This window comes from Sapajus apella, unplaced genomic scaffold (genome assembly GCF_009761245.1).
Source record: "Sapajus apella isolate SASKATOON/1434 unplaced genomic scaffold, GSC_monkey_1.0 scaffold68, whole genome shotgun sequence".
Taxonomy (NCBI): domain Eukaryota; kingdom Metazoa; phylum Chordata; class Mammalia; order Primates; family Cebidae; genus Sapajus; species Sapajus apella.
The window spans coordinates 5,150,110-5,170,156 of record NW_022437008.1 but is presented as its reverse complement, the minus strand read 5'-3'; the positions used below and the strand labels follow the sequence as shown (position 1 = coordinate 5,170,156).

The 20,047-nt window shown below is 54.6% G+C and overlaps 3 protein-coding genes across 7 annotated transcripts; 2 read left to right on the top strand and 1 right to left on the bottom strand.

Moving 5' to 3' along the window:
- Positions 1 to 4,343: 4,343 nt before the first annotated feature.
- On the top strand, positions 4,344 to 7,748 carry OVOL3 (ovo like zinc finger 3). The gene is made up of 4 exons (XM_032249558.1): positions 4,344 to 4,875; positions 4,950 to 5,014; positions 6,797 to 7,001; positions 7,488 to 7,748. The coding sequence occupies exons 1-4, from the start codon at positions 4,782 to 4,784 to the stop codon at positions 7,730 to 7,732; spliced, it is 609 nt and encodes a 202-aa protein (XP_032105449.1). The 5' UTR covers positions 4,344 to 4,781; the 3' UTR covers positions 7,733 to 7,748.
- POLR2I (RNA polymerase II subunit I) lies at positions 7,747 to 9,318 on the bottom strand. Of its 3 annotated transcripts, none has more exons than XM_032249538.1 (6): positions 8,814 to 9,318; positions 8,675 to 8,729; positions 8,358 to 8,431; positions 8,196 to 8,270; positions 8,051 to 8,102; positions 7,747 to 7,852 (listed from the first exon to the last, which is right to left on the bottom strand). In XM_032249538.1, the coding sequence occupies exons 1-6, from the start codon at positions 8,870 to 8,872 to the stop codon at positions 7,790 to 7,792; spliced, it is 378 nt and encodes a 125-aa protein (XP_032105429.1). In that variant the 5' UTR covers positions 8,873 to 9,318; the 3' UTR covers positions 7,747 to 7,789. The 3 variants fall into 3 exon arrangements, with proteins under 3 accessions (XP_032105429.1, XP_032105430.1, XP_032105428.1); XM_032249539.1 differs by having other exon boundaries at positions 8,895 to 9,073; XM_032249537.1 differs by having other exon boundaries at positions 8,358 to 8,729; positions 8,814 to 9,184.
- Positions 9,302 to 19,878, top strand: TBCB (tubulin folding cofactor B). 3 transcript variants are annotated; one of them, XM_032249534.1, is made up of 6 exons: positions 9,302 to 9,660; positions 10,025 to 10,168; positions 16,063 to 16,159; positions 16,866 to 17,057; positions 19,388 to 19,460; positions 19,605 to 19,878. In XM_032249534.1, exons 1-6 carry the CDS (start codon positions 9,547 to 9,549, stop codon positions 19,717 to 19,719), a joined length of 735 nt encoding a protein of 244 aa, XP_032105425.1. In that variant the 5' UTR covers positions 9,302 to 9,546; the 3' UTR covers positions 19,720 to 19,878. The 3 variants fall into 3 exon arrangements, with proteins under 3 accessions (XP_032105425.1, XP_032105426.1, XP_032105427.1); XM_032249535.1 differs by lacking the exon at positions 9,302 to 9,660 and adding an exon at positions 9,755 to 9,843; XM_032249536.1 differs by lacking the exon at positions 9,302 to 9,660 and adding an exon at positions 9,760 to 9,917.
- Positions 19,879 to 20,047: the final 169 nt, after the last annotated feature.

The window sequence follows — 20,047 nt, the reverse complement described above, 5'->3', positions numbered from 1 at the left end:
CAGCTTGGCCAACATGGCAAAAACCCATTTCTACTAAAAATACAAAAATTAGCTGGGAGTGGTGGCACACACCTGTAGTCTCAGCTACTCAGGAGGCTGAGACAGGAGAATCACTTGAACACAGGAGGCAGAGGCTGCAGTGAGCCGAGATCACGCTGTCACTGCAGTCCAACCTCAGTGTCAGCAAGTCTCAAAAGAAAAAAATCCTGCCAGTTCCCACCCAGATGCCAGGAAGGAGCATCAGTCAGCACGTCTGCCCTCATGGCCACTCACCTTCTTTAGAGAAACAGACACAGGAATTAGAGCTCTATCTGTAATTCTAGGTAGGGTGGGGAGATTCATTGCTGGTGAAGGGTCAAGGAAGACCTTTCTGAGGTGATGTTTGGGCTGAAGCTTGATAGAGGACATCTCAGGAACACGTCTAGGCCGATAGCACAGCCAGCGCACAGGCCCTGTGGTGGCCACATGTGGTCTGTGTGGAGGGAAGAGCAGCAAAGCCAGGATGGCTGGAACGGAGGGAGCGAAGGGAGGGCAGGAGATGAGCTGTGAGGAGGAGTGGGGCCTCAATGGGCAGGGCCTTGTTGTTTCATGACATTTAAGTCCAAGGAACATCCAGAACAGGTTTGTTTTTTTTTTTTTCCTAAGTCTCTGCTCTTAATGTTTGGGGTGATGCCCAGTGTTGCTTATTTCTCACGACTCTTCCCTGCCTCGGGGAACCCAAGCCCACAGACCACCGCTGCAAGACTATAAACCCACCTGCCTAGTTCAGCCACCACTACCCAAAACCTTCGCCAGCCATCCCTGGGCAAAGCTTAGTGTCCAGCCCCCTACACCCGGGAGACCACCTTGGGCCTCTGTCGCTCATGGAATTACTCTCCCTTCCAACCTGTGTCATAATAAAGCCTTCTGCTCCAAGTAGTAAACACCTGGTTTTCAGGGCCCAAGATGGAGGGACATTGGTTACTCTTGTCATCATGCACCTGGCCTCTTCCTCTCCTGCTCTGTCATCCTCTGAGAGCAACTTTCGGTCTCCAGCTTATGGCCTCATGGTTGCAACACAGCTGCCATAGCACCCAGCAGCACACCCTCAGGTGGTGTCTCCATTTCACAATTGACTTTCCTGCAACCCTGACTGGGGTGCCTGGTACAGGCCTGGCAGCACAGGACTGAGTAGCTGTCCTGATGGTACTGCTACAGGGAGGCCAAGGGTACATGTGGAGTGCAGGGGGCTCAGAGACGGTGACAGCAGGAGAGGAAAAGGCCAGGTGCACGATGTCATCAAGAGTAACCAATGTCCTTTCAGTGTGGGCCCTGTAAGCCAGGTGTTCACTCCTCAGAGCAGAAGGCTTTACTATGATACAGACTGGAAGAAAGGGTAATTCTATGAGGGACTAAGGTCTAAGTTATTGGTCCCAGCTGCTGGGTGGCCTGGGCCAACCAGGAGCAAAGGCACAGAGGGTAGCAGGACAGAAGTGCAGGTCCTTCCCAGGGTTCTCCCCTTCAGATGAGTCCCAGGCAACAGGAATGGAGATTGCTTTGATGTCCAGGACAGTAAGATGGTCCAAGCACATCAAAGCAATCTCCATTCCTGTTGCCTCAGCAAGAAGGGCAAGTGGGCAGGTAATTAAGAGAGGTTCCAGCATGTCTGCCACTTCCCTCTTCCAAATGCCACGCTCTGTCCTGGAAGGATCATACTTTCTCCTTGGGCAAACAACCCGATTAAAAAGCCACTGCCGGTGGTGGAGTGTGTGTGCATGCGGTTTGTGAGATGACAAGGTCCCAGCAGGAAGATGACAGCGTGCTTAGATGGGATACTCCGAAGAGTTTAACCAAGGGATCGTTTGCAGAGGAGTGGCAGGGTCTGGGAAACCACCAGGGCTGGTGCAGAATGCCAGGACTGGCACTGTGGGAGCTGTTACTACCCCTAGGCCACCAGGCACAAGGAGAAGGAACAACTCAAAAGAGCAAATCCCAGGGAGAGGGTAGTGCTAAGGGAGCTGCGGCCCTGACTTCCACACAGGAGGGAGTGGGAATCAACACCCTGACCTTACTCCCCTCCTGCAGGGCACCCCATGGTCCAAATCCTACTCAAAGCCAGATTGCATAGAAGCCCAGGTGACCCTGCCTCCCAGTCAAACTCCTAGGCCATGGAGCAGGGTGGAACAGGACTGAGAGGGTTCCTGGTAGTGGGCATGGAGAACTGGGTCCCTGAAAGGAAAACAATTCACCTTTCAGTGCAACTCCCCCGCTGCATGCACTCCCACATCTACCCTCAGCCTCCCCATGGCAGTACCATCAGGACAGTTTCTTGGTCCTGCACTGCCAGGCCTGTGCCAGGCATCCCAATCAGGGCTGCAGGAAAACCAACAATGGCAAAATGGAGACATCACCTGAAACCCCATTCTGCAGATGGCCCAACTGAGGCCTGGATGCTTGCCCAGAGCAGGGGTTCCTAGGCAGAACGCGGTGGCTCACTCCTGTAATCCCAACACTCTGGGAGGCCAAGGCAGGCCGGCGGTTTGAGCTCAGGAGTTTGAAACCAGCCCTAGGCAACCTAGCAAGGCTCTGTCTCTACAAAAAAATTTTAAAATTAGCTGGGTATGGTGGTGCATACCTGTAGTCCCAGCTACTCAGGAGGCTGATATGGGAAGATTGCTTGAGCTCAGGAGCTTGAGGCTGCAGTGAGCTATGTTCACTCCACTCCAGCCTGGGTGACAAAGCAAGGCCCTGTCTCAAAAAAAAAAAAAATGCCTTCCTAACCACCCCCTGCTTATATGTCTACCACATGCCAGGCCTCATGTGCTAAGCATTTTCTCCATGGATCTTCAATACAAACCAGGAACAGGGAGACTCCTTAGTCTCATTTTCCAGATGAAGAAACTGAGGCTCGAGGACTTACCCTGGGTCCTCGAGAGAGCAAGTGGCAATGCGTGGCCAGCAGACCCTCAGCACTGCCACCCTTGCTTCCCTAAATGAATTGGCACAACTCTCAGGCAATGTGAAGAAATGAAGAAACACTCTCCTCACCCTCAAGCTTTGTACAGACGTCCCCCTCTGACTAGAACACCCTCCCCTTTCATCTGAAACCTCTTCTTTCAGGGCTTATCCAGGAAGCCATTCTTGCACCCCTAGACTGCATCAGGAGCAGGGTGCATTCTTGCACCCCTAGGCTGTCCGTGTCCCCAGGACGCCTTGTTTTCTCCATCATGGCTGGGTCTCTCTGCTTCACTTGCCCCTCACTGGGTTGGTCATTCTGGGCTATCACTGGTGTGTCTCCTTCATGGACTTATGCAATCATTTTCAATAAGCTAGGTCTGAAGCCTAGAAAATTGTTGAGTTGGCCAGCTGTGGCGGCTCACGCCTGTAATCCCAGCACTTTAGGAGGCCGAGGCGGATGGATCATTTGAGGTCAGGAGTTCAAGACCAGCCTAGCCAACGTGGTGAAACCCAGTCTCTACTAAAAATACAAAAAATTAGCTGGGCGTGGTGGTGCGTGCCTGTAATCCCAGCTACTTGGGAGGCTGAGGCAGGAAAATCGCTTGAACCACGAGGCAGAGGTTGCAGTGAGTCGACATTGTGCCACTGCACTCCAGCCTGGTCAATGAGTGAAACTCCACCTCAAAATAAATAAATTAAAATAAATTTTAAAAACAGAGCTTGAATTGCTTCTTGGCCTTTTGGCTAACAATCAAGTGTAGAACAGAGCTTGGCCAGTGTGCCGAGGTAGGGTCCTGGCTGTGTCAAGAGACCCCCTTTGGGCCAGGCAAGGTGGCTCACACCTGAAATCACTGCACTTTGGGAGGCAGAGGCGGGTGGATCACTTGAGGTCAGGAGTTCAAGACCAGCCTGGCCAGCATGATGAAACCCCATCTCTACCAAAAATACAAAAATTAGCTGGGTGTGGTGGTGGGGTAGTGCATGCCTGTAGTACCAGCTACTTAAGAGGCTGAGGCAGGAGAACTGCTTGAACCTGGGAGGTGGAGGTTCCAGTGAGCCAAGATCTCGCCACTGCACTCCAGCCTGGGCTACAAGAGCAAAACTCCATCTCAAAAAAAAAAAAAAAAAGATTCCCACCTTTTACTTTCCAGACTGTGAGGCGAGGGAGTGTTGTCCCACACAGTCACTAAGAGGTAGATTATTACCAAACTAGAATTTGAGTGCCTGCTACACCTGAATAGTGCTTCTGGCTGAATGTTAGCTCTGGGAGTCTGAAGATCAGAGAGGTGAGGTGTCCTGCCTGAGGATGCATAGCCTAGATCCTCATTTTGCCCTGATCTATCCGGATCTGGTGTCTTCCCTGTACTCTATAGAGCAGGGCAATCACAGCAGGGGGCCCCTTCTGTGTCCTCAGACAGCTGCTGTGATTTGAATAACCAGGCAGGCTGCTGGTTGTCCCCTGGTGACTGATTTGCCTGGCAAACAGACCCTCAACCCCTGGGAGACACTCGGCCCCCCTGGGGCCATGCTTCCTCTCTCCAACCCCAAGAGCTCCCCAGGCCTGGTCTCCCCTTTCCTGGCCCTGCTTGGTGGTCCCAGTGCTTGTTCACCTCTGAAAGCTGGACAGTTCCCTCTGAAACCTGGGAGAAGACAGCAGGTTCCCAGGCAGGGGTAACCCAAGCCAACTTAGTCCGCTCCCAGGGCCAATCAGGAAATTTGCATGAAGAGAATGAGGCTCCTCTGAGGCTTCCCCTCCTCTCCCACCAGGGATAGTCATCCTGGGGCTGAGGTCTGACAGCAGGTAGAAGAGGCAGCCACTGCGCGTGGAGAGCCTTCCTGAGGGGATGCCCCGCGCCTTCCTGGTCAGGAGTCGGCGTCCACAGCCACCCAACTGGGGCCACCTGCCTGACCAGCTCCGGGGAGATGCCTATATCCCTGGTGGGTCCCTCACCGTGCCCAGAGGTAAGGAGCAGGGGAGACGCAAAGCATCACCATTCGGCTTCTCTCCTCAGATTGCAGCAGCCTGGGGGGGCCACTGGCGCAACAGTCATCCAGTGTCAGGGATCCGTGGGCAGCGGTGAGTGTGGAGCTGGCCCGCAAAGCCAGCTGTTTCGCCCCTGCCTGCTCTCAGCCTTAATGAAGCTGACGGCCTCTTCCTCCCCAGGCCCATCTGCATAAGCCCTCATGCCTCAGGACCTGTCCACCTCTGCTTCTCTCTGTTGGGAATGGCTCTCCTTTCCTAGTAGTGAGCTCTCTACTGTTAGGTCCCACCCTAGGCACCTAACAGGGTGGGCAGCCACAGGGATCTCTCTGTCCAGCAGGGCAGAACAAGATTCAACCCCTCATGTGGATGATCTGCCTTATGTCAGAACATGGGAGAAGGTGACAAGAGTGTGATGGGAGATAAGGGCTATTTCAGCTGTGCATGCATTAGAGGAAAGGAAGCGCCAGCTGGAATGTCGTATGTTCACGAGGGCCAGGCACTATTCCAGACACGGGGTTTTATATTCAGCAGGAATAAGACAAAAATTCACAAATGGGCCGGGCGCGGTGGCTCAAGCCTGTAATCCCAGCACTTTGGGAGGCCGAGGCGGGTGGATCACGAGGTCAAGAGATCGAGACCATCCTGGTCAACATGGTGAAACCCCATCTCTACCAAAAATACAAAAAATTAGCTGGGCATGGTGGTGCGTGCCTGTAATCCCAGCTACTCAGGAGGCTGAGGCAGGAGAATTGCCTGAACCCAGGAGGCGGAGGTTGCGGTGAGCCGAGATCGCGCCATTGCACTCCAGCCTGGGTAACATGAGTGAAACTCCGTCTCAAAAAAAAAAAAAAAATTCACAAATGATGGAGTTTGTATTCTGGTGGGGGCTGCAGGTATAGACAATAAAATTAGCCAGGTGTGGTGGCTCACACCTGTAATCCCAGCACTTTGGGAGGCCAAGGCAGGCAGATCACTTGGGGTCAGCAGTTCGAGACCAGCCTGGCCGTGTTGTCATTTTGGTCTCTACTAAAATTACAAAAAGTTGCCAGGCATGGTGGCACATACCTGTAATCCCAGCTACTTGGGAGGCTGAGGCAGGAGAATCTCTTGAACCTGGGAGGCGGAGGCTGCAGTGCACTGAGATTGTGCCACTGCACTCCAGCCTGGGCAACAGAGTGAGACTCTGTTCCAAAAAAAAAAACACAAAACTTAGCCAGGTGTGATAGCATATGAGGCTGAGGCAGCAGAATCAACTGAACCTGGAGACAGGGGTTGCAGTGAGCCGACATTGTGCCACTGCATTCCAGCCTGGGCAACACAGTGAGACTCCATCTCAAAAAAAAAAAAAAGACAATAAAATTAGAAAAGTAGGCCAGGCATAGTAGGCTCACGCCTGTAATCCCAGCACTTCACAAGGCCAAGGTGGGTGGATTGCTTGAGGTCAGGAGTTACAGACCAGCCTGGCCAACATGGTGAAACCCTATCTTTGTGACAAATACAAAAATTAGCTGGGCATGGTGGTCTATGCCTGTAATCCCAGCTACTGGGGAGGATAAGGCACAAGAATCACTTGCACCTGGGAGGCAGAGGTTGCAGTGAGCTGAGATCAAGATCACAGCACTGACCTCCAGCCTGGGTGACAGAGAAAGACTCTCAAAAAAAAAAGTTCATGTCACATTGGAAGATGGGACTTGGCATGGAGAAGGGCCATGGGATACTGAGGGAAGGCCCTGGAGAGTGGCAGGTACACACGCTAATCACTGTCTCTGCCTTCCTAAATCCTCTATGGCTCTGGGCACTCGGTACTCATTTGCAGAGTAACGAAGGGTGGGCAGGGTCCAACCATAGGGGCTAATAACTCCCACATCCCTCCAGCAGCCCACACAGGGCAACCTGACCTCTGCTCCCAGGGGCCCAGGGATGCTGGGCTGCCCACTCTGCCCTAAGGCCTTCCCTCTGCAGCGCATGCTGACGCGGCACCTCAAGTGCCACAGTCCTGTGCGCCGCCACCTGTGCCGCTGTTGTGGCAAGGGCTTTCATGATGCCTTCGATCTCAAGCGCCACATGAGGACGCACACTGGTGAGCAGTGGTAGGGACAGGAAAAGGCTGCTGGGCCCAAGGCGGGGATGGAAGGAAATGGAGAGAGGTGCTGGGATGTGGAGTGTCCAGGGTTTGTGTATGTGGGGCGTGGGGACTCCAGAAATAATGTCCCTCGGACCCCAGCAGGTGGGTGTAAGGTGGCACCAAGATAGGGGCATGGCAAGGGACACAGAGTGCAGACAGATGTGGGTTATATGATTCAGGCTCCAGATCCGAGGGCAAGGGAAGGCCTCTCTCTCTGTCCCCCAGGAGAGGGAACATCCTGGTGAAGGAGGGTGGGGAAACAGGTGTCTGGCCCATGTCTGCACTAGGTGGGGGCAGCACATGGTGGGTCATGGGTGGAAGAATCTGAAGAGCTTAGAATGGGACTGGAAATGCTCAATGCTGTAAAACACGTGGGGGTGCTTTAGTTCAGAGCCCATTGCCCTTCCTGTCCAGCCGTCCCCTCTGTGCCCATCTGTGCAGGGATCCGGCCTTTCCGCTGTAGTGCTTGCGGGAAAGCATTTACGCAGCGCTGCTCCCTGGAAGCTCACCTTGCTAAGGTGCATGGGCAGCCAGCCAGCTACGCTTACCGTGAACGCCGCGAGAAGCTGCACGTGTGCGAGGACTGTGGTTTCACCAGCTCCCGGCCGGAGGCCTATGCACAGCACCGTGCCCTGCATCGCACAGCCGGATACCCCATGCCAGTGCCCTCCCCACGAGGCAAATAAACACAGGAAACTCGCACATGGAATCTGGTGTTAATTACACTCGGGGGAGAGGTGAGATCACTCGGTCCAGCGGTGGCCGCAGTGTGGGGCCGTGCACACGTAGTACAGACGCATGGCGTCCTGACAGAAAGGATGCATGGTTAGCAAGGTTCTGGACCCAGCAGCGCCTCACCCCAAAAGAACAGGCAAGAGAACTTCCCCAATAGGTAAGGGTCCGGCCCAGGATTTAAGAAACGCAGGGACACCCATATTGGTATCACCACCCCCGGGAAGGACCAAGCAAGCCCCAGATACTTAGAATGTCCTCGTGCCACTTACCTCGGCCCGGGCACTGTGTGACTGGAAGAACACAGCCTCCTTGTGGCCACACCTGAGGGGGTGGGAGCTCAGTCATAGGGAGCTTGACACCCTTCCCTCCTCCCTTCGCCTCACTTTCCCTCCCCAGCACCAGCTGAGCGCTCACTTCTGGCACGGGTGGTCCTCGGTCCGCGGCAACGTGGGGTCCTGGGACACGTCGGCAATAATCTGGGTCAGTTCGCTGCAGGGACGCAGGGGTGTATAATTACGCTCAGACCCGGCCTCCAGAGCTAACACCCCCGCCCCCAGCTCCGGGACCGCCACTCACTCCACTTCGTGCGTGATCTTGTTGACATAGATGCAGCTGTTGTCGGCCTCCTGCTGGTAATCACAGTTCCGGCACTGCGAGAGGGCGAGTGTAGGGGAAAGGGGGTCACGGAGGGATTCCGGATGAGACTGGGAGGGGAGGGCAGGGTGATCCCGGAAGGTACGACGACGGGACGGGGTCTTTAGGGATGGACAGGAGAGTCGGGATAACTTGGGGTGCAGCAGGGGGCAAAGAGGGAGTCGGGTCGCAGAGGCAGGGGACAGGGCGAGGCCACGCTGGGAACAGGTGGACCAGCCGGGGAAGACCCGGGCGCTCACCGCGTAGAGCAGAATGCGGTTCTCCTTGTCTTCCTTGGGGTATAGCATGTTGTTACTGTGGGGAGGGCGAGGTGCCAAGGGGTCAGTCCTGGAGCCATTCCTCACCCTCTTTCCACATCACCCGCTCCCTCAGCCTCACCATTCCTGGCAGAAGCGAATACCCACGAAGCCCGGCTCGTAGGTCCCGTCGGGCTCCATGATGACGCGCAGCCCGCCTAACCTTCTGCGCTTGCTCCGCCGCGCTACAGGTCGCCGGAGGGGCCAGGCCTAGGTGTTTCGCCAAAAGAGGGCAGCCTTGAGCACATGTGCTGTGTCTCCCTTCTTTCCGCGCAAAGGTTTCATTGCTTGCTTCAGTCTTTTGATATCCTAGAGTAATTCCTTCCATTTTTGGGACATCGCCGCCCCAGTTTACAGAATAGTATGGATCTGGCGACAGAGCCGGGAAAACGATGCGCATCGTAAGCTGCATAACGCTAAGCACCCAGGGCAAAAGCCACAGAGCTTGCTTGGCCAAAGGCCAGTGCGCATGCGCGAGTTTACCCTGCGCTAACGGAGGAAGCTCTTGCCCGTTCTTCCTCCAGGCTACAGTCTTCGCCCCAGTTCTGGCCGTTTCCGGGCCGCTACTGAAAAAACCGTGAACTCTGGGAGGCCTCCCGGGATTCGCTGGGGCAGGCTCAGGAGTACAGAGAGCTCGCTTCCTGACAGTGGGGAAGGGAGGCGGCGATTGGCGGACGCTCCTGGCAGGGGAGCGCGCATTGGTCAGGCCCGGAGCAGGGGGCGGGGCTGCTATCCCAGCAGCAGCGGCGACTGCGGCTGCGGAGCGGGTGTGAGGCGGCTGGACCGCGCTGCGGGCCCAGGCAGGGCGCGGCAAGATGGAGGTGACGGGGGTGTCGGCGCCCACGGTGACCGTTTTCATCAGCAGCTCCCTCAATACCTTCCGCTCCGAGAAGCGGTACAGCCGCAGCCTCACAATCGCGGAGTTCAAGGTGTGGCCGTGGGGGCGGGTCCGGAGGGGCGGGGCGAAGAAATGGTGGGGACTCCCCGGAGAGGTGGCGGGGAGGGGCCAGGGAGCGACGGGGCGGGGCCGGAGGTGATCCCAAGCACGGAGGCTAGGGACCGGGTCGCGGCGAGGCGGGTCCGTAGAGAACCCGAGATTGCAGAGACGAGGGGTGGGGCCAGCGAAAAATCCAGTGGTCCAGAGGGCGGGACAAGGGGCGGGGCAAGAGGCGAGGAGCCGGGCCCAGTGGGTCCTGACTGGGGGGTCTTTCGGAGGAACAGGGATGTGGCGATGGTGATTGATGCAAGGGGCGGGGCTCCTGGCCACCTTCTCACCCTGCCCCCTCCTTACAGTGTAAACTGGAGTTGCTGGTGGGCAGCCCTGCTTCCTGCATGGAATTGGAGCTGTATGGAGTTGACGACAAGTTCTACAGCAAGCTGGATCAAGAAGATGCACTGCTGGGCTCCTACCCTGTAGATGACGGCTGCCGCATCCATGTGAGAACTGCCTACCTGGGACACTTGTCCCCAGCCCTCCCCTATCCCCTCTCCACCATTCATTTGGTTATTCAACAGATACTTGCTGGGTTTTGCCCTGAGTGATACCCAAGATAGGTCCTGCCCTCCTGGAGCCTCCAGTGCAGCCTGACAAGAGACAGACCCATCACTAGACAGGGACAGCCTAGAGTGGTCTGGGCTGGGATCAGGAAATCCCAGGGGATTGGGGCCACCCAGAAGAGGTGCCTGACTCCACCTGGGAGAATCAGAGAGGGCTTCATGGAGGAAGGGATGTCTGCGCTGAGACCTGAAAGATGAGGAAAGGGTGAGTTAAGAGAAAGAGGTGGGCCGGGCGCGGTGGCTCACGCCTGTAATCCCAGCACTTTGGGAGGCCGAGGCGGGTGGATCACGAGGTCAAGAGATCGAGACCATCCTGGTCAACATGGTGAAACCTCGTCTCTACTAAAAATACAAAAAATTGGCCGGGCGCGGTGGCTCAAGCCTGTAATCCCAGCACTTTGGGAGGCCGAGGCGGGTGGATCACGAGGTCAAGAGATCAAGACCATCCTGGTCAACATGGTGAAACCCCGTCTCTACTAAAAATACAAAAAATTAGCCGGGCATGGTGGCGCATGCCTCTAGTCCCAGCTGCTCAGGAGGCTGAGGCAGGAGAATTGCCTGAACCCAGGAGGCGGAGGTTGCGGTGAGCCGAGATCGCGCCATTGCACTCCAGCCTGGGTAACATGAGTGAAACTCCGTCTCAAAAAAAAGAGAGAAAGAGGTGGAAAGGAGGGAGCAGATTGTACAAAGGCCTGGAATGTGAGGTAGGTCACAGTGAGTGACCACGCTGGACAGCTTGGGAGAAACCAGAACACAGAGAACCTCTCTGCGCATCTGCTCACCATGTCCTTTCTGTCGTTTTTGTTTTTTTTGAGACAGAGTCTCACTTTGTCGCCCAGGCTGGAGTGGAGTGCAGTGCCACGATCTGGGCTCACTGCAGCCTTCACCTCCTGGGTTCAAGCCATCCTTGTGCGCTAGCCTCCTGAGTAACCAGGATTACAGGCGCCCGCCTAGCTAATTTTTGTATTTTTAGTAGAGACGGGTTTTCACCATGTTGGCCAGCCTGGTCTGGAACTCCTAACCTCAGGTGATCAACTCACCTTGGCCTACCAAAGTACTGGGATTACAGGCGTGAGCCACCATGCCCACCCCTTTCTGTCCTCATTCTCTCCCCACCTCACTCAGTCTGTAGCAGCTGTGTTGCTCCTTGCACAGCCCAGGTGACCTCTGCCTCTGGATCCTTGGCCTGAATGGTTCTTTTGTCATGTGCCTGCTCGGCCCACCTTTCCTTCTGGCCTTTATTTAAAGTGTCACCATTCTAGTGAAGCCTTCATTGGCCTCAGTGTAAATGTTAACCTCACCCCTCTCCCCTTCTTTGCTTTATTTTAGATTTTTGTATTTAGCACTAATTTTCCTCTGACACACTCTGGATTTTTCTCATTGGTCTGGTTTATTTAGTGTGTCTCCCTGGATTTGAGTGCCCTGAGGGCAGAAATTTTGCTCATTCTAATTTCACTGCTGTGTCCCCAGCACTTGGAACGGTGCCAGGGACAGAGAAGATACTCTGTGAATCGTTTTGTTTTGAGACAGAGTTTTGTCTTGTGGCCCAGGCCGGAATGCAGTTGTGTGATCTCAGCTCACTGCAACCTCTGCCTCCTGGGTTCAAGCGATTCTCCTGCCTCAGCCTCCCAAGTAGCTGGGATTACAGGCATGCACCACCATGCCTGGCTAATTTTGTAAACTTGTATTTTTAGTAGAGATGGGTTTTCACCATGTTGGCTAGGGTGGTCTCAAACTCCTGACCTCAAGTGATCCACCCGCCTTGGCCTCCCAAAGTGCTGGGATTACAGGCATGAGCCACCACTCCCAACTCTTGAATCACTGTTGAGTGATGAATTGAATCTATAAAGTAATAGTGGAAGGATAATGTAATTGTCTCCATTTTGCAGAAGAGAAAACTTAACTTCGAGGTAGAATTTTTTTTTTTTTTTTTGAGACAGAGTCTTGCTCTGTCATCCAGGCTGGAGTGCAGTGGTATGATCTTGGCTTATTACAACCTCTGCCTCCCGGGTTCAAGTGGTTTTTCCTGCCTCAGCCTCCCCAGTAGCTGGGATTACACCTGTCACCACTACATCTGGCTAATTTTTGTATTTTAAGTAGAGATGGGGTTTCTTCATGTTAGTCAGGCTGATCTTGAACTCCTGATCTCAGGTGATCCACCTGCCCAGGCCTCCCAGAGTGCTGGGATTACAGGCGTGAGCCACCGCACCAGGCCCAGAATTTACTTTCGTTTTCTTGCCTCAGGTTTATATGTACAAATAGCACAGGAGGACCCCAGCGCCATGTAGACAGCAGCCCTGGGGAGGTCGAACCAGTCCTTCTGTCTTCACGTTGGCAGACAGATATCTACTCTGAAGCCTTTGTAGGGGCCTGGGCACCTTTGGGAGTCCGAGCTGGAACTGAAGCTGGAGGTGCAGCCTGAGCCTTGGTTTGGTCCTTGGCCTTGGCCTCTGGCCGGCATAGCATGAACCCCTTGGCAATGCAGGCACAAGCATGCTTCCCAAGCTTGGGGTGGGCAATGTAGGCAAGTTGATTGAACTTGCGTCTGACCCCTTTGCGACCTTGGGTTTAACCTCCTTGGGCTTCACGAGGGCCTTGATAGGCTCAGCACCTGTACTCATGGCCCTGGCATTGTTGGCCTGCATCTTATTTTTTTTTTTTGGAGATGGAGCTCTGTCACCCAGGCTGGAGTACAGTGGCACAATCTTGGCCCACTGCAACCTTGACCTCCTGGGTTCATGCAGTTCTGCCTCAGCCTCCCCAGTAGCTGGAACTACAGGTGTGCACCACTATGCTGGCTAATTTTTGTATTTTTAGTGGAGCCGGGGTTTCACCATGTTGGTCAGGCTGGTCTCAAACTCCTGACCTCAAGTGATGCACCCGCCTTGGTCCCCCAAAGTGCCTGGGATTACAGGCATGAGCTACCGCACCTGGCCGGCCTGCATCTCCTTTAGGCCCTTCTTGTGTTTCTTGGCAAAGCGCATGTTCCTCAGAAACTTGGGGTCCACCCCCTTAAGAAATTCATATCTTTGTGATCGGGGTTTCTTGAAACCATTTCTCTGCCATTTTGGGAACTGGATGTGTGTGTTGTGGTTCTTGGACTTGGCCAGGTCTGCACCTTAAGCCATGGTTCCCAAAGCACCTGGAACTGGAAGAGCCCAGAGTTTACTTTCTTAAGGGTGACTAAGGGTGACTAAGGTCAGTAGCATTTTGACCCCAGTTTGCATGACTCCAGGAGTCATTGTGTCTGGAAAAGTGCTACTTTTTTCTCTCGTTGAATCAGTAACTGTTCATTGCCCATCCATGTTATTCCCAGGGGTATAGCTATGACTGTATCTGAGAAGGTCCAGGGTATGAGGTAGATGTTGGCTAAATGACCAGAGGACTGAATGTGAAGGGTCAGTGGAGACAGGCTATGTAGGAGATCATGGAGCTGGGAGACCCTATCTTGGGGTACCTGATGCATCAGTGAGGTCTGGGAGGACATCCTGGAGGTGGTGCCACCAGAGCAGAGACACGAAGAATAAAAAGAATTGCCCCTCAGGCCGGTCACGGTGGTTCATGCCTGTCATCCCAGCGCTTTGGGAGGCTGAGGTGGGCAGATCACCTGAGGTCAGGAGTTTGAGACCAGCCTGGCCAACATGTGAAACGCCATCTCTACTAAAAATACAAAAATTAGCTGAGCATGGTGGCAGGCGCCTGTAATCCCAGCTACTCAGGAGGCTGAGGCAGGAGGATCACTTGAACTCAGGAGGCAGAGGTTGCAGTGAGCCCAGCTGGCGCCACTGTGCTTCAGTCTGGGTGATAGAGCGAGATCCTGTCTTACAAAAAAAAAAAAAAAAAAAGAGTTAACTGAAGAGGGGGAAAGGGTATTCCTGGAGGGGGGCACAGAACAGCAAACACTCCAAGGCGGGAGGGAGCGCAGTGGGGATTAAGAGTGGTCACTTCTAGCCGGGCGCGGTGGCTCAAGCCTGTAATCCCAGCACTTTGGGAGGCCGAGGCGGGTGGATCACGAGGTCAAGAGATCGAGACCATCCTGGTCAACGTGGTGAAACCCCGTCTCTACCAAAAATACAAAAAATTAGCTGGGCATGGTGGTGCGTGCCTGTAATCCCAGCTACTCAGGAGGCTGAGGCAGGAGAATTGCCTGAACCCAGGAGGCGGAGGTTGCGGTGAGCCGAGATCGCGCCATTGCACTCCAGCCTGGGTAACAAGAGTGAAACTCCGTCTCAAAAAAAAAAAAAAAAAAAAAAAAAAAAAGAGTGGTCACTTCTGCGCCCAGACAACATGGAGGCTGGGGGAGGACTCTGACCTGGCTCCGGTGTTCACAGGCCCCTCTGGCTGTGTGTAGGGGGCAGATGGTGGAGGACAGGAAGAGGAGAGAGAGAGGAGGGGCTGCTGTGAGTCCAGATAAGGGGACGAGGCCAGGGGCTCTGGGTCAGGCCTCTGCTGGGTGTGGAGGACTGAGCCTTTGGGCCATCCTGGACAGCCGAAGCTGAGGGATGCCAGTGTTGAGGCATAGGCGGAGGCGTCCTTGAGCAGATTTCACACCTGGGAGGTTCAGGTACATGCAGACCTCCCCAGCCGCTCAAGGAAGTTGTCACAGAGGTGCAGCCTCCAGGGAAATTTTACCTTTTCTAAAATTCTTTGTCTCTTTATAAATATCACTCATATTCATTGTTTAAAATAACAAAACTTTAAATTTGTGAAAATTCTCAACATAGTGGAAATTCTCAGGGATGTTTGATGCGGAGATAAAGCTCATTCCTACTTTGCCATGTTAGCCCAGTGGCTCGGGCCAGATGCTTTGGGGTGTTCCTTGGGCCCTCTCTCTCCCTCACCCCCACATCCACTCTCTCAGCAAATCCTGTCGGCTCCACCTACAAAAACTTCCCTGACCCTGGTCCAACCTCCATCCTTCCCCCAACCTCACCATTCCCCATCTCAGCCAGAGGGAGCTTGGGACCACCTGAGTCAGGCCAGGGCCCTCCTGGCTCAGAGCCTTGCCCTGGCAGCACCTAGCTCCAGGTAAATACCAAAGTCTAGGCCAGGTGTGGTGGCTCATGCCTATAATCTCAGCACACTGGGAGGCAGAGGCCGGAGGAACACTTGAGGTCAGGAGTTCAAGACAGCTGCGCTCTGGTGTTTCATGGGTCACAGCCGAGCTCTGGTGTTTCGCGGGTCACGGCCAAGCTCTGGTTTTCGGGGGTCACGGCCACGCTCTGGTGTTTTATAGGTACCTGTTCCTTTGCGGTCGGCCTTCTCGCAGCACAGCGAGCACAGCTCCAGGGCAGGGCGAGTCTGGTTTTTGCACTGTATCCCCAGCAGGAGGCCCAGCTGGGTGCCTGGGAGCTCAGAAGCCAGTGACTGAATGGATACTGGGGGCAGAACAGGAAGAGATGCTCTGGGGCCTGAGGCTGGGGCCAGCTTAGGAGAGTCCCAGAGGCCCAGTGAAGAGATGCGCCAGGCCGAGAGGTGTGGGCAAGGACTGAGCTCTGTCAATTGAGCTTCGTGACTTTGGTGACGTTGATGGCAGCATGTGGGGGACTTCTGGGGACAGACGCAGCCTCCAGGAGTTTGGATGGGGGTGAGGAAGAAGAGGTGGCCAGTGTATGTACCTACTTCCACCTTCCACCAGGCTTAGGAGAGGAGAGAAGGCCGTAGCAGGGGTGAGGGAGAGGATTGTGTTTTCCCAGATAGGAGACGCTGACGTCCCTGCACCCAGGCCTCCCTGGCCAGACCCTGATCCCCAGCGAGCCCCTCCCCTCACGCAGGTCATTGACCACAGCGGCGCCCGCCTTGGTGAGTATGAGGACGTGTCCCGGGTGGAGAAGTACACCATCTCACAAGAAGCCTACGACCAGAGGCAAGGTACGGGCAGGAGGCCATGAGGGGGGCGTGGGGGCCAGAGCGAGTATGTGCAGGCAGGGAGCAGGCAGGTAGACAAGGCCGCTGCAGGGAGGCCAGTGGTGTGGGCAGCGGGGGCCGGAGGTTGGGGGGATATAAGGGTAAGGCTGGGAGTCGCGGCAGGTGGGGGTCTGGGGTGGGAATGAGGGCTGGGAGGTGTCTGGGTGTGGGCAGTCAGATGTGGTGGGTGGAGGACCGGGAAAGTGGAGGGGTTGAGGGGTAGGTGTGGGGGCTGGGTGTTGGAGCAGTCGGGGTCAGATAGGAACATGTGGAGGGCGGGACAGGTGGGATGTGAGTGGACAGAGTGGCAGGCAGTGAGGGCGCCTGGGATGGATCAGAGTGTTGGGAATCCGGGGGCCTCAGTGGGGGAGGAGGGCGGAGGAGGAAGGCGGGATGTGAAGGCGGCTGTGGCTGAAGACATGAGAGCATGGGTCCTGTGACAAGGTGGGGGACGCCGGCCGCACCCCTTCCGTTTCTGGGTTGTGAGGGGGCCCCGGAGTCCTAGGACAGGCTGAGACTGCATTGGGAGACCTGGGGCTTGGGTGACAGCCCTTTGTCACCTGGAAGAGAGAGTTCCTCTATGAATGGGCCCCTCATGGGTGGAGCGTCATCGTGTTAGGCCAGAGGCCCAGCCGACACCCCAGCTGACCCCAGTCCCCTACGCCCACAGACACGGTCCGCTCCTTCCTGAAGCGCAGCAAGCTCGGCAGGTACAACGAGGAGGAGCGGGCGCAGCAGGAGGCCGAGGCCGCCCAGCGCCTCGCTGAGGAGAAGGCCCAGGCCAGCTCCATCCCGGTGGGCAGCCGCTGTGAGGTGCGGGCGGCGGGGCAGTCCCCTCGCCGGGGCACCGTCATGTATGTAGGTGCGTGGCAAGGCTGGAGGGAACGCTGTGCGTGCAGAGGAGCCTCACGCTCTGCCTTGGGGTGCTGGGGGGGCTTGAAAGTATCTCAGTCTCTGGAGATAAATGAATAAATAAAAAGGATTCAGGGGGTACATGCGTTGTTACACGGGAGTGTTGCATGCTAACAGGGGGGGACTGGGCTTCTAGCGTTTCCATGACCCAAACTGTGAGCATTGTACCCAATAGGGAATTTTTCAAACCTCACTACCCTCCCGGCTTCTGGCATCCCCACTGTCTGCTATTTCCATCTTTATGCCCGTGTGGACCCATCCCCCAGTCATCTGCAGCCACTAATTTACATTCTGTCTCTAATTTGCCGATTCTGGATGTTTCATAGGAATAGGATCATGCAATCTGTGGCCTTTTGTGACTGGCCACTTCCACTGAGCAGAAACATTTTCAAGTTTCATTCATGTCGCACGTGTGTCAGTACCGCACTGTTGCCAGATAGTCCTGCATTGTACACGTATGCCACATGTTATTTATTCGATCATCAGTTAGTGGACATTAGGGTCATTTCTACTTTTTTTTTTTCCTAATTTGAAACAGGGTCTGGCTGTTGCCCAGCCTGGAATGCAGTGGCGCAGTCTCAGCCACTTCTGCTTTCACCTCCTGGGCTCAAGCCATCCTCCCACCTCGGCCTCCCGAGTAGCTGGGACTATAGGCATTCATCACCCCGGCTACAGTTTTGCAGTTTTTTTTATAGAGATGGGGTTTTGTCATGTGGCCCAGGCTGGTCTCAAACTCCTCCTGCTCAAGTGATCTTTCCACCTTAGCCCCCCAAAATACTGGGATTATAGGCTAAGCCACCATGCTTGGCCTGAACATTCTTGTATAAATTTCTCGGCTCACTGCAACCTCCGCCTCCCGGGTTCAAGGGATTCTCCTGAGTAGCTGGGATTACAGGTGTGTGCCACCACACCCAGCTAATTTTTGTATTTTTAGTAGAGACGGGGTATCACCGTGCTGGCCAGGATGATCTTAATCTCCTGACCTTGTGATCCACCTGCCTCGGCCTCCCAGAGTGCTAGGATTACAGGCATGAGCCACTACACTTGGCCCCCCCTTTTTTTTTTCTCTTTGAGATGTAGTCCCACTTTGTTGTCTAGGCTAGAGTGCAGTGGAGCAATCTCGGCTCACTGCAACCTCCGCCTGCCAAGTTCAAGTGATTCTCCTGCCTCAGCCTCACAAGTAGCTGGGACTACAGGCGTGTGCTACCACGCCCAGCTAATTTGTTGTATTTTCAGTAGAGACAGGGTTTCACTGTGTTAGCCAGGACGGTCTTGATCTGCTGACCTCATGATCCGCCCACCTTGGCCTCCCAAAGTGTGGGATTACAGGCGTGAGCCACCCTGCCCGTTCAATATATGGTTTTTTGAGAAGGGTGTGTTCATATTCTTTGGCCATGATCATGGCTCACCACAGCCTCAACTTCCTGTTGCCCACTTTTTTTTTTTTTTTCTTTTGAGACGGAGTTTCGCTCTTGTTACCCAGGCTGGAGTGCAATGGCGTGATCTCGGCTCATCGCAACCTCCGCCTCCTGGGTTCAGGCAATTCTCCTGCCTCAGCCTCCTGAGTAGCTGGGATTACAGGCACACGCCACCATGCCCAGCTAATTTTTTGTATTTTTACTAGAGACGGGGTTTCACCATGTTGACCAGGATGGTCTCGATCTCTTGACCTCGTGATCCACCCGCCTCGGCCTCCCAAAGTGCTGGGATTACAGGCTTGAGCCACCGCGCCCGGCCTGTTGCCCACTTTTTAATGGGATTATTTCCCCCTTTTTTTTTTTTTGGTATTGAATTATTGACTTCCTTATATCGTCCTCTGCCTGCTTTTTCACTGGGATGCTGTCTTGTTGCTGAATTCTGTATTAGTTTGCTAACAAAGTACCACTCACTGGGCGACTTAAACAAAAGAAATTTATTTCTCACAGTAATGGAGGCTGGAAGTTTAAGATAAAGCAGGTTTGATTTATTCGGAAGCCTCTCTCTTTGGCAGTGCAGCAGTGCCATCCCTGTAGGTTTTTACAAAGACCTCACTGGCTGGTGTCTTCACCGAGGGAATGGGGAACAGGGGTGAGAGCAGGGACACCAGTGAAGTGGCTACCATATTAGTCTGGGCAGGAGATGGAGGTGGTCCTAGTGGTAGCAGTGGAGGTAGCAAGAATTGGTTTTCACCAAGACAGGCTTTTATTCAATGGGCAGGCACAGATCCAGGGTGATCCTGAAATTTCATGGGGATTTCTTCTATGTCCAGCAGTTTCATGGGGATTTCTCTTTTGTGGGCAGGTCTCACAGATTTCAAGCCTGGCTACTGGATTGGCGTCCGCTATGATGAGCCACTGGGGAAAAACGATGGCAGGTAACAAGCATTCCCACTCAGGTGTCTGTGCGTGTGTGTGTGTGTAAGTCCATGCGTGCTGTTGGCTGCGCTGCCCATGCCAGCATCTGGAGTGGAGCCATGTGAGGGTCCTCTGACCACACCCACCCCCATCCTGCCCTGCAGTGTGAATGGGAAACGCTACTTCGAATGCCAGGCCAAGTATGGCGCCTTCGTCAAGCCAGCAGTCGTGACAGTGGGGGACTTCCCGGAGGAGGACTACGGGTTGGACGAGATGTGACAGCCCAGGAATTCCCCCGCTCCAGCTCCTAACTTGGCCACTCACTGCCCCTCCTGTGTGTGCCTATGGCCCTCTTCTGACCCCATTTTAATTTTATTCATTTCTCCTCTGCCATTGATTTTTGAGACTCATGCATTAAATTCACTAGAAACCTGGAAAGTGTTTGGGGGACTTGATGATTTGGAGACCCACTGGGTTGCTGGGTAAATAGTGGCCCTTCAGTATCAGGGGCCAGCCTCCATCTCATATGTTGCTGCTCCCTGATCTTCTTATCATTCCCACCTCATCTGCTGTAGCTACCAGGAAGAAGGGGAAGGGTGAGGATATT